The sequence below is a fragment of the Myotis davidii genome, unplaced genomic scaffold, assembly GCF_000327345.1.
Source record: "Myotis davidii unplaced genomic scaffold, ASM32734v1 scaffold361, whole genome shotgun sequence".
Taxonomy (NCBI): domain Eukaryota; kingdom Metazoa; phylum Chordata; class Mammalia; order Chiroptera; family Vespertilionidae; genus Myotis; species Myotis davidii.
Window position 1 is genome coordinate 398778 of NW_006291011.1, and position 18443 is coordinate 417220.

At 40.5% G+C, this 18443-nt stretch overlaps 1 protein-coding gene across 31 annotated transcripts in view; it reads right to left on the reverse strand.

Annotated features, from left to right (window-relative positions):
* PTPRD (protein tyrosine phosphatase, receptor type D) overlaps nucleotides 1–18443 on the reverse strand; it is an 833389-nt gene that overhangs the window by 50972 nt on the left and 763974 nt on the right. For all 31 annotated transcript variants that reach the window (XM_015564215.1, XM_015564194.1, XM_015564191.1 and 28 more), the window contains one exon: nucleotides 12688–12863. In XM_015564215.1, the coding sequence (XP_015419701.1) occupies nucleotides 12688–12863 (176 nt within the window). The remainder of the gene's footprint in view (nucleotides 1–12687; nucleotides 12864–18443) is intronic.

The window sequence follows — 18443 nt, forward strand, 5'->3', positions numbered from 1 at the left end:
AATATATGTATGACTGCTCTGATGCCAATATAAACCACATTTTTCAAACTGGTAGGAATACTAAGCAGTAACAGATTCAATTTTCCCGGAGAAAAAATAAACTGCAAATTGTTGCCGGTAAAATAAGTAGAGAGGTATGTGAAACTTCAGAATACTTGAAAAGAAAACACAAGTGTGTTTTGGGATAGACATTAAGAATCGCACAGGGAAGATCCCACGTAGGCATCTACACCACACGGTGAGATAGCGAGCCTTCATCCATCAAGGTTTGAAGGCACATGTTATTTCATCTTGTGCTATCACAATTTCCAAACATGTTCATTTAAAGAAAAGTGGGCATAATTTGTAAATCAATCAAAGTATAATAAACATAGCGTTTTTAACATACAAGAAAAATGGTACTTGCATTCATGACAAATTAAATCTGTAATGCCTAGGAAAAAATGAGCTGTCTGTTCTTAAAAAAAGAAGTCTCAGAGGGTCACACACTAGCAGTGCAAAGTTTAAATAATTTAAAATTTATTCATTTGAGATGAATAATCTACCATTTCTATATGGAGTCGAAGAAAAGCACTTAAAAAAGTATTCACCCAATTAATTTAACATGCAGCAAAGAATAATTCAAGGTCTGCAATATGACTCAAATTTACTGAATGTGTCCTTTGGGCATTAAAAAGCATAATGAAAAATGACACACACACAACACTGTATTTTCTAGCAAGGCCATAGATCAGAATATATTTATCCTTTCTATCCCAGATTAAAAGAAAAATGGGAGTAATTCCTATGGAAACAAACCAAACTGTATTTCTCTGGGCAAAGAAATCTACTATTATTTAATATTAGGAAACACACCTTGTACTTGAAAAAGAAAGAGGTGAAAGTTACAACCATTGGATTGAAATAAAACAATGAGGCATTATTAGCACAGATGCTAGAATTCTTTTGTCCAGTGAATAGTATTACTAGATAATTATTTGCTTTTATGTTGCATATAAATATCAGTATCATTCTGTGAGAAATATTCTAATTTTCCATTTCATAGATAGAGCATCTACTCCTCAAAGGATGCTGGGCCTTCTAAAAAGGGAGAGGTTTTATCCTCTACACAATTTCCTAGACAAGAAAAAGAAAAAACGCCTAAATGTACAGTTAAACAATAACACAGATATTGACTTTACAATGTTTGACTTCTGTGCCTTTATTTCAATAGCGAGACCACACAAAAATATCTAGTTCATGAAAAGCAAACAAAAATAGTTGGCAGTAAAAATTGTCTCTTAATAGGGTTTATAAAAAATTATTTGTATGATTCCTAGAGCACAAAATAGTCTTCCGTGTATTATGTGTCTACCATTTGTTCTAACTCAAAGAAAGACAACATGAGGAAAAGACTTTAAGAACACTGATGCAGTGGCCAGCGCTTAGCACCTCTGTGTTTTCTGATCATCCGTTAAAACCCAAGCCGCATCCGGACAGACTTAGCCAAGGCCCCTACTTGAATGGAGCCAACACTACTTACGTAGCCACCATAGAAATGGAAAAACACACACACACACACACACACACACACACTCTCACACACACACACACACTCACACACACATGCACACAAACACAAAAATTAAGCCAATGGCTCTGTTTTCAACCATGAAATAGATGTCAAGTTGATGTCACGCTGCAAAGGCCAGAAGTAACTTTGGAGGCCTCTTATTTCAACATGGGAGAGGAGGCCAGCGATGTGTTAAGGTGAAGAATCAAGAGAGAAACTCAAACTCATCACTTGACAGTTTCAGCTGGATGCCAACCCTCTCAAATCAAAACCAACAGTTCAAATCCCAGGCGGACAAATGTCACTATGGCGGGCACAAGAAGAGAAGTAAATGTATAAGGTCAGTCCAAGGCACCGAACCAGATACAATGCAATCATATTTCAAAGCTTGGCCTCGGTTACCCTCAGATCCATTGGTGAGGGAAGACAAAGGGAATACAGGAAGGAACCATGAGCCGGCCTTTTAGTGAGCTCTGGACGAATGGCTCCATTATTTAGTGACTTTTCATCTACATATCCCCTCCATACTCAAGACATAGGAGAAACTAAAATTGCACTAATCATTTTCATCATGCTAGTAATAAGTTTAGAATTGCAACTATTATTGTCTTAGACTCCCAATCCCTTTAGGAAAAAAATTCCACCAAATATGATTATAAGGAATGAATATTGTGAATATTGCTGGCTAAAAAAAAAAAAAAAAAAAAAAAAAACGGAGCCCAGAGTGCCTAACACATGGTGGACACTCAATACACATTTGTGTAAGGAAGAGAGAGAAGGATGGAGGAAGAAGATAGAAAGGAAAGAATGAATAAGCAGGAGGAAAGGAATAAAACAAGCATTATTGCTATAGAGTCAATAGCTGCTAACAAGAAACACTGAATTTTGGTAGTAACTTTTCTATGAAAAAAAAAAAAAAAAAAAAAAGCTTTTGTACTCAATTTAAATAACGTACTTTAGCCTTACTTTTTACAAAGAAGATGTTTGAAAATCAAAGTGAACTGCAAAAATTGGGAGCAATTCTTTAAAGCAAATATATTGAAACACTGCTGTTTCTCTCAGGAAATATTTCACAAAGGGAGCTTCTGGAACACTAAACATTCTAACCTGTGCACGCAGGCACACATCTGGGCTTGGCAGAGGGATTAGAAGCCGCCCCTGAGCTTATCTGAGCGGCTACAGCAACACAGTCTTCCTTCATCAGTAAGTACCTCAGCGCTGCATTTCCCAGCCTCACTCGCAGAGTAGCCTGCACAGGTTGCATCTGATTTCTGAGGGCTACATTTAAGGGCTTAGTTTTACTGACAGCTATTCTTTTAAGTCTTTCATTTGTAGCCATTCACTAAGCAAATAACATCTGATTTCACCATCAGAGAGCAAGTTGGAGGTGCAGTGAGAAAAGACACAGGAGAACAATAGAAATGATTTTTTTTCCTAATTAGCTAATGCAAATGAACTAGCTCCATTTTTTTTCTCTCTTGAAATGTCTTCTTTGACAACAGCCTCTCTCCCCATCTTTTTTCCTGGGAGAAAATCTCAGAAGGTATTTCCAGAGAGGGTTACTAAGGACTTCTGAGGCTTCATGCACAGGGCTGGTGTGGGCGCAGACGTGTGTATAAGACCTAGAAGGCAGGAGAGGAGCTCCTGAGTACGAAGACTGAGTTTTGCTTTTTCCTATTTCATTCTAATGTGACTACAAGCGGCTCATGGACAGTCTGGCAGCATCGCTGGATGACCACTAAGCTGCTTCTCTGTTTCTAGGACCCGAACCCCATGGGCTCACCTGTAAAATGGGAACACTATCTCTGCCATGCCCTGGCTATTATAAGGCCCCAAAATCATGACATTGAACTCAATGGCCAGCACAAGTAGGCATTCCAACAGGCAATAGCTATTATTAATTATCAGTTAGATCATGTTCTTAACTATGTAGTTGTTATGAATGACCTCAATAATTCTAAATGTGAAAGAGGCATATGTTTTTAAACCCACCAGGTATGTGTTTAGGACAGTCCAGGTGGAAGGCAAGGTGTTAGCAGGTATAGGGGACACCTAAGTGAAATGACAGGTAGGCTCTGCCCAAATCCATCAGTCTTATTGACTACGGAGTTGTGATTACATCTCCTGGTTCTCCAAAGAGGTCGTTGTGAGATTCCAAACAACTCCCTCTATCTACCTGGGCCCAGGTCTGCGGAGAGAAGAGGATGCCTTAGAGTGGGAGGCGGGGAAGGAGAGCAGCAGAATCTGCTACCAGGCTGTGGTTTTGAAGCATCAGCCGGTACCTCTCCTTGAGTCCTACACTACATGAGACAGTTCCGATTTCTGGCCGAATTTCGGGGAGATTTCTTTTTAATATCACAAAGTGATCACCCTTAGATGGTAAGCGTTCATTTATAATTATGGAGAGGTTGACCACAGCTACAGGTATGTTATGAAATTAATTCATTTGACCTCTTTCATGCCAAACCATCAAATGTGAGGTGATAAAGTGATAAAACACATATAGGTATTCAGAAGGGAGTATCTTGAGGGTTTGACTGGCAGGTCTGCTGACTGCTTCAGGGGAACGCGTTCCTTCAGGTTCCACATTTGCTCACACGTGGCTTATCCTGGAAGTGCCTGGCACGTCACAGGCACTCAGCAACTGGAAGCCAACATTATAAGCAACTATACTGTGGTCTAGGTTGGCTTATTTTCAAATGGGCTAAAATTTTGTGAAACTAAAATCTCCTCCTTTCCAGTTAATAAAGACTTATTGAGTGTGGCAGCATGGCCACACATCCCAATTCCAAATGTAACGAACCAAGACCTCCGAAGGGTCCCAGCATCATGGATACCAAATGCATTTGCCACATGGCACTCTGAGAAGCCTGCCTGGGGCCGGATTATTTTGCCAAAGAAGGACATAGGACAGACAATGAATGATGTATGTGCAACATGACTGCTGCTGAAAGTGACTGGAAATCAATATCTAATAAGTTTGGGTACAGGATTCTCCTGTGACAGAAGTATGTTAACATTCGATAGCACAAATCAAAGTTGTTATTGGTAGTGAGGAAATGTTAACACACATTATCAACACCTACTTAAAAAGGGCTAGTGCAGTAAGAGACAGTTTTAGAGAAACGTTAGGATATATTTTAGGGGACAGAAAAAAGTTATATGCTAAACTGTTTATTTCTTACGTTATAATATCTCTTTTGGAAGTTTTTAAGACCGGTTTTAATACCTAATTTTTCACAATAAGGATAGTGATCACCTCAATGATTCTATTGTCTCTTAACAAAACCATCTGTTTTATGTATTTCCCTTTTCATTTGCTCTTTGCTGACCAAAATTTGGTGAAAGATCAAGGGCAATGGAAAACCTGAAATGAGAGTAATGTTAAAGAATTTTACTACCAGTGAAGTAATAGCTTTTCATAAAAAAACTATAAAGTTGAAAAATATTATTCTCTAAATAAACCAAATTATGTATCATAAAACTGCTTATTGGTTCATTGAATTATTCTAACATTTTCCAAACCATTTGTTAACTCAAAAGAATGGACATTCTTTTTTGTTTTATGTGTGCTATAGACTGAACATTTGTGTCCCCCTAAAATTCATATGCTGAAATCTAATTCCCTGTGTGATGGTATTAGGAGATGGAGCCTTTGAGAGGTTAAGTCAAGAGAGTTAAGCCCCCGTGGCACAGAATCAGTGCCTCCAAAGAGAGACCCCAGAGAGCCCTCTTACCCGTCCCCTCACACGAGGACATAGTGAGAAGGCAGCTGTCTATGAATCAGGAAGTTGATCCTCAAAAACACTGATTCTGCCAGTGTTTTGATCTTAAACGTCCCAGCCTTTGGAATGGTGGGAAAGAAATGCCTGTAGTTTATAAATCGCCCAGTCCATGGTATTCTGTGAGAGCAGCCCGAACAGACTAAGAAAATGTGTCTGCTGAAATTTAACAGAGTTGCTGCACTAAACTTTTCCAATGACTTCTCCCATTACACGGAGTGTCGTTCCCTCTCCCGTTCTGTATTGTAAGCAGAGGGCAATCGTGTGAAATGCCCCTTTGCAGTGGCCGGGTCTGGCTTGAGTCCTTCGTGTCTGCGCCTGTGTTTTAATCATTCCTGGCAGTGGCTGGGTGCTCCAGACAGCCCTGCTGCCACCTCTGCTTCTGCCCTGGTCTGCCCAGTGGCTGCCACTGGCCCAGAAACATGCCTGCATCCTTACCACGGAGCAATATCACTAGTGGCACAAAGTTTCAATAAAAAGGTATTTCCATACACCAGCCAGTATTTTAACAATCAGTACAACTGCACTGATGCGTACCAGCTAAACATCAGCCTTGCCTGAGACTAGAGACCGATCTATACTTCCCAAAACCTTAAAATGACCTAATCCAGCCTGGGATGGCTATCAACACGGCTTCCGAGAAGGAAAAGGGCTTTGCAGAAGTCATCAGGGTCCGGTTTTATTTCCTCTTCCAAGTCCAGCTCTTTCTTTAGGCTGTGATGCCTCCAACTCACTTTGCTAGGAATGTTCTGAGCCAGAATCTGCTGGCTTCCATTGTAAATAGAGGAGGCAGGGTGGGAAAGAGGTAGAAAATCCAGGAAGCTAACAAACAATAGGCCATTGGTGGGATTCTTTTTCTTTTATCTGACACTATGTCTGTTGACAAGAGAAAACCAAGAGTATGGGACTTGCCAGATAAGGAGCCGAACATCCGTTAGGTTGCCAACTCGAGCATCATCCTTTTTGTTGCTTGTGTCCTATTTACATTAGATATCCAACACTTTTCAAAAACAATCCCATACATCACGCAGACTCCAAAGGCAATGTTTGTGCTGCCGTTCCTATAGCTGCTCAAGGAAAAAGCAGTTTCTGCTTCTCTAGATAGGCAGCGCTTCAGGCTGCAGTTGGAGAAATTAAATGTTCAAGGCCTTTGGCGCTTCCAGTTCTATTTGGAAGAGGACACAGACCTGGCATTTGGAAAGCATTTGTTCTCCATTAAACCTACCGAACCTTGACAAACCAAGAGGGGCCAAGAATTAGTCTGCCGTTGGCCAAGGCTGGGCCGTCCCAAACCGATAACGACAAGGAAAACAATAACACTGCCATTTGTAATCTTCACCCGGATTCTGCCTTCATTTAACCCCGCTTGACCTCCCAATCTGAAAAGAATCTCAAGATTTATTTTATAGGAAAACAAGAAAACGTTTGACCAGCATCTCTACTTTCTTTCTTTCTTTTTTTTTTTTTTTTAGCTTTTTGCCTGCAATTGCTGTCTTGCCTTTAGGCCATAGAACCAAATGTGTGTGTTCATCCCAACTTCAGTCTCATTCAGGGGAAATTTACTAAAGTGACATTCAAAGACTGGAGGGGACATAGGAAGAGCAAGTGGTCACTAAGGTCAGAAGTGTTCCACTGGCCAAATGCCAAATCTCCATACTCTAATTCCCTAACTTAGTATAGAGAACTTTGATCATTCTCTGGCCTAAGATGAGCAAAAGTCACGATGCACAAAACATTTGATCTGCTCTAGCAATGAATACCATCAAATGGTTTTCAAGATACTCAAGATACTCTATTTCAAAACAGAAAATAGGATTTAGCTAGCTTGGAAATCACGTCTATCCCTATGCTAATACTACACATCAGTGTGGCTCACAATGGATGATAATTCAAATCATGAATCACATCCTGTTGGTTGACTGTCAAAATTTCACTCCCATCCTCAACATTTATGGCTCTAAGTACCGCCACAGTCACAGCTCTTTAAGTGAACCAACTCCCACTCTAAAGCTTGGAAGACACAGAATGAGTGTCAACTCTGGGCAGTAACTGAAGGCAGGCCCGTGAGAAGGTGAGAACTAGTGAAAGCCAAATAAGCCATTTCAGCTTCTAACACTAAGCAAGGCTGCTTAAGGGTTTGCCAAGCATGAGGTTTGCCCATTCCCTCTGACCTGTGTGCCTCACATGGGGAACAAAGCAGACGAGCAGTAGTCAAAAGCAGATAAAGGAAGAAAAAAAAAGTGGACAATCATCAACAAAACAATAAAGCTTCCTGGGCCAGAAATCACCTTGGCAAATCCCACCTCGGAGACTCCAATTCTTCAAGTGGGACTGCCAATCATGTGTCCCAGTTGCCCACAAATAACAATCTTGGAGAGGAACTCCCAGCTGTATATATTTTACTCCCTTACCATGTTTCATTTTTTCCGAACTTTTTTCCCCTACATGTGGTTGCCCAAACCAATTCATGTGCTTACTGGCATGTTATGAAACATGGAAACAATTAGAGACCACATTCTAGGGCACCAGAATGATCTTCTACAGAATCAATGAACTACGCAGAACTTGAGAGCATTTGGCAAAAAAGATGGAAACTGTGGAATAAAACCCACTAACCGTATCTCATGTCATAGTACATTTTACAAGGCTTTAGGTTGACCTGTAGTTCAGGCAGCAATCATATTTTAACTTAAAAATCTTCAGATTTTAGCTTTTCATTTATTTTCTTTATCTATCTGAATGACACTCATAGAAAACAATCTATAATACACATTTCCTCTTTGGGGTTGAAAACAGTGTATTTATCATACAAATAGTCTTTTCAGGTAGGTTTGAGATCTTAACTGAATAGGGGGAATAATATTATTTGAAAATCAAAGAACTTAAGTTTTCAAGTGGTCAACTGAAGTCCTAAGTCATACCTCACAGGACTAAGACCATTCAAACCAAAGAGTGCTCAGTTCGCTCACAAAAGGCCAATTAAACTTCTAACACCTGCCAATGACTCCAGTGGCCCTTTGTGTGAATCAGCTGTTGTAGCTCAGCAAGGGTTATAAGCTGCTTTATCAACAGTAGGCTAGAATGACAAGGTAAGAGTGAGCCAAGCCTGGGCAAAACAGAAAGCTGGAAAAAACAGGTAATAGGTCTTAAGTAGAGAATTCCCAAGCATCATCAAGAAAGTAAGAATGGGGAAGATGCCCTAACCGATTTGGCTCAGTGGATAGAGCGCTGGCCTGCGGACTCAAGGGTCCCAGGTTCGATTCCGGTCAAGGGCATGTACCTTGGTTGCGGGCACATACCCAGTGGGGAGTGTGCAGGAGGCAGCTGATTGATGTTTCTCTCTCATCGATGATTCTGTCTATCCCTCTCCCTTCCTCTCTGTAAAAAATCAATAAAAATATATTTTAAACAAAAGAATGGTTAAGAAACGTGGTATCTAAAATACATGGACTTTACTGACAATTATTACCACATGTAACTCATATCAATATCACTCACTATTTTTATATTATACTGTGCAGTGCACGACATTTGTGCACTGGTGGTGTGTGTGTGTGTGTGTGTGGGGGTGGGGGGCTCAGCTTGGCCTCTGCCCTCTCGCAGTCCGGGAGCCCCCAGGGGATATCTGACTGACAGCTTAGGCCCACACCCCAAGGTTGTTCCACCATTCGGCTGATTTGTGTATTAGCCTTTTATTATGTAGGATTCCTTCAAGATATGGCTGCAATGGAAGTAGCAGCCACAGTAGCCATGGTCTGTTTGCAGACTGATGAATAAGTTTCTGCATCCATTCTGGAGCGTCTGTCGTGGGGAAAGGCAAGTGCAAAAACCCCCACACAAAATGCTCATGTTCTCAGCTACACTCTCCTCTGGACCATAATACAAGGGTGTGTTACACTAGGAACAGTTGGCAGGATCCGCCATGTGCAGTGACTCTATGAACTTGGTCAGGATTCACTGTCAATCACAGAAAGTCAAACTCATTTCATTTGGAAACAAAAAATTTAATTATTTGGAAGACAGCTTTAGGAGGAAGTAAAGTTGTAATGGTAAAGCCTCCAACTTCTCTCTCTCTCTCAAACCAAATAATAATAGTTGAGAGTCATTGAGCCATCTTGTCACATTCTTTATCTCAGTCAATACCCACAGAAATCCTTCCATGCAAGTCAAAAAGGAGAAGTGAGACTTTGAGAACTCTAGTAAATGGCTCATTATTACATAGCGAATAAGCACTAGAATCTTAATCTAAACCCAGACATTTAACTGTGAGACAGCCCTACTTGGAACTGTCTTGTGGCTTCCTCTTTCTCTGACGGTGATGTCCCAGAGTCTTGTGTAACATTGTTATCCTCTCTTCCCTTTCCTTTTCTTCTCTCTTCTCCACCCCAAATCTCCAGTCAACACGTATTCCTACATACTTGTAATACACATAAGTGTTTAGACACACACACACTTTTCCCCATGTACCAAGGAGATGAATATTATTTCAAGAACCTGAGCCTTAATCAAAATAAGAAACTTTAAGGTTTCAGCCCTTGGAGAGGCGATTCTTTTAAACTACCTGGACCACCTCCATTTATGAGGGAGACTACAGGCAATTCCTAACTAAAGCCAAAGTAGTTTAAACGTCTGCTTTGAGGCTGGCTGCTGGGAACTGAGAATTCATTGAGACTTCAGGCCAGCCACATAAGCCACAAAGTTCCTCAAGTATGGAGCTATATATTTCAGCAACAACCAACCACTATGCAACATTGTTTTTACAGTGAAACTCAATCCAAGGTCTTGTTTGAGAATCCAGGACTGCCTAGCCCTTTCTCCCTAAGTCTTTAGGTGAAGAAGACACTTCATAGGGAAAAGGTGAGATGGACGGATGTGAAGGAGAAAGATGGAAGAACAGGTGACATAATTTGGGGCACCAGATCTCTCTGTTGCATTTGGTCATTTATTCTCAAGTATTTCAGGCTAGAGAACAAAGGTCTTTGGGGCTTTAGGGATCAGGGCTCATTGCTATGAGCAGATTGATAATGGTTGGAACTCCTCAGTATTGGCTTATGCAGGTCATCACAAGTTTGGGTACAGGCTGAATCACCACAGAATAAAAATCACCAGACAGCATTTTAATTGGCCTCCTTTAGGCCATTTAACAAAGAGAAAGCTAACTTGCAAGAGCAAAGAGTAATTAATGACGGGAGGAAACAGAGGTTCCTTTAGTGACTTCCAAATAAGTTCCTCTGTCTAAGGTAGGGGGTGGGGGGAGTAGCCTGCAACATAAAGATAAACCGCAGGTATTGAAGTCACAATGCCTTCCGTCAAGAACTGCTCATTACCATCAGATGCTGCGGTGGCAGAGGGGCCAGTGAGAACTAACTTTATTATTAGAAGCAATTAGGGAGAAAAGGGGAAGAATTTCCTTTGGTTATTTCAAAACAAGTTTCTGTGCATAGTTTAATGAAGGCCTGCAGTGTCAAGATAAAATGTGTGTTTTACTGAAAACAGCTTTTGCAAATGACTGCTTGTTACCAGCCGGTCTCTCCCGGCAGAGTGGTCCGGGTAGGTTGGATTTACATGCATGCCAAAGTAGAAGCGTTTAGCTGTCTCAGCTTCACAAAGTGTTACCAGGCAGCATGGACCAATGGTAAAGCACGTGTGTTCTGGATTCAGACTGTCTCTTCAATTCCTAATACTGCCCTGGTAGCTAAATGACCTTGGGTGACCTTCTGGAATGTTCTAGCTAGAGTTTACTCATATATAAAGTGGAGATCGTGGTAGTATATATCTCAGAGGGTGGTTGAGAAATAGCAATATACCTAATATGTGTTTGACACTGTTATAATTATTAACAGGTTTATTCAAGAATCATTTGGGTAGGGCAGTGGTTGGCAAAGTGCGGCCCCTTGAGTGTGGCTCTTCCACAAAATACCATGTGTGGGCGCGCGAGTATAGTGCGATTGAAACTTCCTGGCCAAACTCAAGGGGCCAAAGAGCCGCATGTGGCTCACGAGTCGCAGTTTGCCGACCACTGGGGTAGGGGGTTGTTGTTAAAGAAAGGGCTTGTGGTATAAGGGGTACCCTAAGTACAAATAAATAATAGGTCCATTTATATCTTTTGGCATTAGCATGTAAAGATACTTGTCTTCAGAGTCATAACAATTTTTTATCTAAATTCATTTCAGACAATATTTCAATATGTCTATAGAATCCACATTTTAAAAAGATCTGATTTTTGTTTTTTTAGTTTTGCAAAACCAGTTGTGAAACATCTCTTTTTACTGCTCCACTCCTTATCTGTAAGGTAACAGCTGGGACTTTTTGTATTTTCCTAAGTCTGAGCTTTTTCCTTAGAAATCCTAGTGGCAGCTTTCACCTCTTCCGTCACATACAGACCTAGGCTGAGAGAAGCTGCCCTGAACTGTGCTTGGACCATCTGGAAAGTCTCAGCTATCACACAGCAAATGGGGGGGTGGGGCTTGGCTTCCTGCTGCATATCCACCGGGGGCTGCCGTGACCACTCTGAGAGACCACTCAGTGGTGGTTTCAAACTCTCCCCCGCATGTCCCGCTCTTCAGCAAGAGGTACTGTCCTCTTCAGCGATTTTTCAGGGACTTCTTCATTAAATTCTTAAGATTTAAAGATTGACTTTCAAAAAAAAATAATATTGACTTTCATCAGTTGGCTACAGTATCTGCTTATTTTCCTGGGAATATGGCTTACCCATTATGTTTTGGTTTCGCAAATCAGCAGCATTTAACTAACGTGCTGTGTACCATAATATTAGATCCATATGATGGCTGCAACTCCTTCCTTGGACCTTATAAGCAATGACTATATTATTAAAATCTTCTCATTTTGGAGAAGGCTAAACTAGCAACATACCCTCTACATGTTTATTTTTCTGGCTTCCCTGAGTTAATTTACACAATTCGAATAATTTAAATAAGAGCCTGTGTCACATGATTTTAGATCTTATGCTTCAGATTGTGGGAAACGAAAAGTTAAAAATACTGGGAAGTAGATTTTGGTGAAATTCTCCCCCAAAGTCTGTGTGTTCGATGAATGTTTTTGAAAGAGTTAGTGCAAGCTAATAACTATTTTGCCTAACCAAGTAATCTACTTCTTTGAGTAATAATTTTTTGTTTGTTTTAGGGATCGCACACATTGTAACATGAAAGAATTTCACTTTTGAAAGGCTCAGAAGTGTTGAGGAATGGTTGGATCAGAGTTGATGCCCATTCACAATAATGTCAGTCAGAAGGTCAGAGCTTAAGGTTGGATTCTGAACAGAATAAAATATGCAACATTGGGAGTATCTAAGGGAAGATTTCTCAGAGGGAAGAGACAGATATTTATTCTTACCCTGGATCGTTCTTCTAGTTTTGTCATCATGACAACTGTGGCACTCCGTTGCTCCCATATCATTCTCCAAAAGTCCCCGAATGTTTCAGGGAGAGATCCCTGTGTTGCAATGTAGGCGTTTTGCTTCCTGTAACCATCTATGTAGTTGGCGTTCACATAGTCACTTCCTGGGATGCCTGTTAAGGAGGAATGTTATTCAACTAAGTGAGCGTATCACAAGAGGAAATAACCTGGGAGGCAGCCTAATGGCATTGTCCATTGCTGTTCCACACTGCTCTAGAGGGCTCACAGTGATGTATTAGAATTTGGGTTCTAAGCAAGATTCAAAACAGGTCTAATAGAGTTAAATAAATGCAATGTTTGAGTTGTTAGGTCTTTATAAAATGACAAGGGGGACTACCAAAGAAAGAACAACACAACCGAGTGTCCACAGAATGCCTTCTCTCACGTTGTCTTTTTCCATTCCATTAGTAGAATAGAAATTGTTAAGGAGAATAAACAATTATCTGGTCACATTCCTCACTCATTCTCTTCCTCTTTCCCAGACAAAAACTACATAAAATAATGCCTGGGACTGAAAAATGTGATACAGCATGTCATAATGGTGAAAAATTCACTGCAGATTTCACAAATAGGAAACTCATTTAATCCTCACAACAACTCTATAAAGTGAGCCCTGTGATGATCTTCCTTTCACAGAAGATTAAACTGAGATGCACAGCGTTTGAAAACTTGCTGGAGTTGGTGGAGTCGGGTTTAATTATAGACAGGCAGTCTGCTATGACTTTGTCCTAACCTCTGAAGAGTATTGCTTCTCGTTTAAACCTCATGGGGTTGTTGTATCACATGAACCTCTCTTTGGATTATGACAGTTGCCTCCTAATTGGTTGTCCCACTTCTACTTTTATCCTTTGCAGTCTGTTCTCCATCTAGCATGAGGGCAATTTTTAAAGGCATCATTCAGACACTGTAACATCGCTTCTGCAAACCCAACCATGGCTTCCCTGTACACTTCACATAAAATTCACATGCTCAACAATGGCTACCAGGCTCTGCCCTTCTCCAGACTAATCTCATTCCCTTCACCTTCTAAGCTTCTAAACTCTAGACCAGCCGTGGGCAAACTACGGCCCACGGGCCGGATCTGGCCCGTTTGAAATGAATAATACTCTTGAAAAAAAGACCGTTCCGTTTTATGTAATGATGTTTACTTTGAATTTATATTAGTTCACACAAACACTCCATCCATGCTTTTGTTCCGGCCCTCCGGTCCAGTTTAAGAACCCATTGTGGCCCTCGAGTCAAAAAGTTTGCCCACCCCTGCTTTAGACTCTGCTTCATTTGAGAAAACAATGCTCTCTTACTGTAGTGCCGTCCCACACCCTGGAACACACCTTGTCTCCTTCCCATTGTAAAATGTTCGCCTTCATTTCAGAAGGCCTGCCCTTTGCACCTTGGGACCACAGGACTCCCTTGGCAATTGTAATACATTATATATTACAAACTGTAATTACATATTTGTTTGTTGGCTTGTTTATTGCCCATTTTGACCTCCAGATCATGTCTCTTTTATTCAACTATGCTATTCCTAATGACAAAAAGAGTAAATAATTTTCTCCAGTTACAACATTTAATAAGTAGCAGAGCTATAATTTAATGCAGATATTCTGACTGAAAGTCTAATTTTTCCTCAGAATAATGCCTTTAAGAGAAATATGGGCAAGTCTGCACTTCTTCCAGGGAGAGTGGCCAGAGTGATTAAGAAGATGAAATCTATTCCATATAAGAAAGGAATATACAGTACAACTTGGCAAAGGAAAGGGCAAGGGTTGGGGGTAAGATCTGCCCATGTGTATCTGAAGAGAGGTTCAGGTTTACTCTGTTGAAACCCACGTTTTTCAACTCTGAAGGATATAACTGCAGAGATGTGGAGTTTATCTCCAATATAATAAAGAATTTTAAATTAGAATTTTAAATTTTAATATAATCAAAAAGGGAATAGATTTCCTCGGGAGGTAACAAGTTGCCACTCCTGGAGGGAGACGAGCACTTTCCAGTGATATCACCGTGACATGGGAGGCAGTGTTAGAACGTGCACATGGTTCCTTTTTTGCTCTGGGAAAACACGGGTCTTGGGTTTGTGGAAAAAATATTTTCTTTATAATGAAACATATGCTGTTCCCAAGCTAAAATTATTATATTTCACTGATTGCCACTTTCAATTACTTTGAGTGATTTTCTGACTCCAGTTGTAAAACTGATCCTCTCAAGAAAAGTAATGAAAGTCAGATGGAAACTACTGAGCTTCGAGAGGAACACATGGGTGTAGAATACCACCGGCATCAGTGAAAAGCCTTTTGAGCAAAAAGGCTTTTGCTCAGTTGGTTGTAACATTATTCATCTATTACAGCCACTCAAGAAACAGTTGGGATTCTGGCCGCCCTTTGTTGATAAAGATCCTATTCCTCCCTGACACGAAATTATTGTAGATTCAAAGGACAGTTTAAATAAAGCCCGCAGGTTACAGCTACTGGGAAGCAACACATCTACATGTCCACAATATTTGTTTTTGAGGCAACAATAAATCTATAACACAGGAAAAGCCCACTTTTGAAATGTTAATTTAGCAGTTAGTAACGTTTAAAAACTCATAAAAAGGTGTTCAGCTATGGCCCTCACTCAGCTGCGAACATTACACAAAACTGTTTTCCAAAATTCAAAATGGAGAAATCCGGGTTAATGACTCAGAAAACACATCAACTGGACGCGGCCATGTCATCTTCATCAAGGGTCACAGCTGTGTTTGAACGACGGTGCTGAGGACAGCGGGTGATGGGCACGGGACTCAGATCTAAAGCCAGGGAACCACGCCGGTCCAACACTGAGTGATGAGGCAGGGAACCGTTTTCAGACCGACTGCTCAAGTTGGAATAATAAGTTACTATTAATTTTTTGGGTGAATGGGTTGCTACTGCATAATGATTGCACTTCCCAGAAATAAAAATACAAAACTTCTGCCTGAAAACTCTGAGGCACGTGGGATCAATACTGTATCACCAAATGCTTTCTGAATCTGGGACTTGACATTTTGAAAAGAAGAGAATGAAAAACAACATTTCAGCAGTTGGTAGAGGTAATTATTAGGCTAATGTTTGCATCCTGAAAGAATGCTGAGGCGCCTCTTCTGTTTGTACCCGTTTCTCTAAGGAGGTTGCACCTGAAATGAACGCATCCTCCGGCAAATCCCTTAACCCACTTGGGCAAAATGACATTCCATGTAAGTTCTCTCTCCATGTCCTTTGCAATGTGGAGAAGTGAGAGAGGGCTTTGTTCTCTAGAAGCCCGCAGATCTAATGTGGCCTACATTCATGCAACCCAACATAACAGGCTGTGTGGAAAGATGAATGAAAAAAGATTTTCGGAAGGGCGGTGGCTTGCCCTTCTAAAAATAGGAACTCCAGATTGGAAGCGAACATTACAAAGCAGCGTCGTTTTAAGTCGACGAGGCCTTAGTTTTCAACGCACCATATTCTGAAAAAGTTTTCAACCAACCCTGGCCTGCTGAGGGGCAGCGGGAAGGGAGCTTCACAGACTGGCTTTCCGAATGGGAGCCGTGAAATGCTTCCTCAGTAGCTACTGATTGTGAGGTTTCCGCCGGGAGGCTGGCTCTGCAAAGTGCTTGCATCCTTTTGGGGTGATCTTCTCCAAGTCACGCACGTTTATTTATTTAATTTTCAGTCCCCTGCCGTATCTGGACAATGATTTGCATCCGCTAATGCAACACTAATAAGAGTGCACTTCTAATCTAAGAGAAGTGTGTGAAAATTAATTGAATTCCTCCAGGGCTATGATAGATAGAAACCTAAATTATAATAGAATACTGAAAGAATACCAAATTATTATAAATTAGCTGGTTAATTCTGTTTCTTGGAGTGAAGGAGACCTCTGTTCAATACTATGATAATGCTGCTTGTCTTTTTGGAAAAATCTTAGGACTGTTACTGTCTCTTAGAGTCAGTATTAATGTCGTTGCTCAAGAATAACTTGGGTCTAAAAGTTGATCTTTCCTAGGAATCCATAGGTTTATTATATTTATAAATTTAATAAATTCGCACATATTGTTTTACATGTACTCTCCCATTAATAGTCATGTAAACAGTTCCAACACCAGTCATGCTTACCATTCTCATCTTGCGAGTGAGAAAGTGGAGGCTAGATCTTGGATTCATATTACACCAGTATACCCCATTTCTGTGCTGCAAGTAATTCATCAGTTAATGGACTATTCTATCTTGTGGTGCTTAAAAATATTACTCATATGTTTTATATTGGGCCTTTGTGTCTCAGATAAACTAAACTTGGAGCTGTAAAACTCAAGTCTCTAAGAGTAACAAAGGTCGTGATGAGGTGAAAGATTAGTAGAGTTGGGCTTCTGTATTCTCAATGCATAACAAGCCACAGCAAACAGCTATTCCAACAGAATTTGGCCAGTTAAAGACTCCCATTTTATTTGCTGGGGATTGCTGGTTATAGCTCTCTGTGGAAAAATTAGCCAGGGCATGGACTTTGAGATCCACTCTTCTTTTAATTGCCTGCAGAACTTTGAAAATGTTATCGCGAGTTCAAAGTGCAAGGGGCTCACTCTTCTTCATCTAAGGTTGGGATGAAGAGAACAGGGCTCCCTGACTTTGTTCCTACCTGTGTTTGAATAGTAACAAAAGGGGAGGAAGCCTTGGTAAAATGAAGCTATTCTGCTCAAAAGAATATTTGTGATGAATAATTACCAAAAAAAGGCTCTAAGACCTTGAAAACATTTGGCAATGTTAAAGAATATACTATATGAATTTGTTTTGCCATGACTGGGTTAAAATAAGGTTTTCTTTTGTGTATTTACTTGAGGAAGACCAATTGAACTAAGTGGATCTACTAAAAACAAACAAGCAAAACAGAAAAAACCCCAAAAAACAAACCAACTTGCTTTGCATTTGATTTTTCAAGTCAGCAGATAATTTTTTAAGAAAAGATTTCTCTTGCTGAGGAGTATTTAAAATTACATGTTTTCTAATAAGGCCTTATGCCCCGATGTTAATTGGAAAAGAGACTAACAATAATATATATGAATTATTTTATCGATGTGAAATTAGGTAATCATAAGGAAAATGCACCCACTTTTGTATTACTTGTCACTGTAAGGAAGTCCTGTGTGCCTTTTGAAGCCCTGAGACACTAGGCATTTGCTAAAAATTTAGAGAACTTGTCTAGGAAACGGGACTCCTGCCTGGGCCACTGGCAGTTTGCTCTTTGCCATTTGGGCAGCTGTTCAACTTGTCCAGACCGTTGATTGCTTATCTGCTAAACAAGGCATGTTGCACAAATTGATTCCCTCAAGTCCTTTTGAGTTCTAAAATAAGATGTCTCCCGGTAGTATTCTTAGCCTTCTTGGATTTGGAAATCTCTGTGAAGTTATTTTAAGATGAATAGAGGCTTTGAGTCCCTCAGATTAGGTAGGAACATTCTCTTTCAAGCTGATTTCTATTACTTCTACCTCTGATGTGCTCAGATGAGGTGTGTGTGTGTGTGTGTGTGTGTGTAGCTTCTATCTCTGATGTGCTCAGATGAGGTAGGTGTGTGTGTGTGTGTGTGTGTGTGTGTGTCTGTGACTGGTGCTTCCAATTTTGATTAGAATCCGGTAGGTACAAAACAAACAAATTCAAAAACAAGAGAAGGTGGTGGGACTAGGCTAGTAGGTGGTCTGT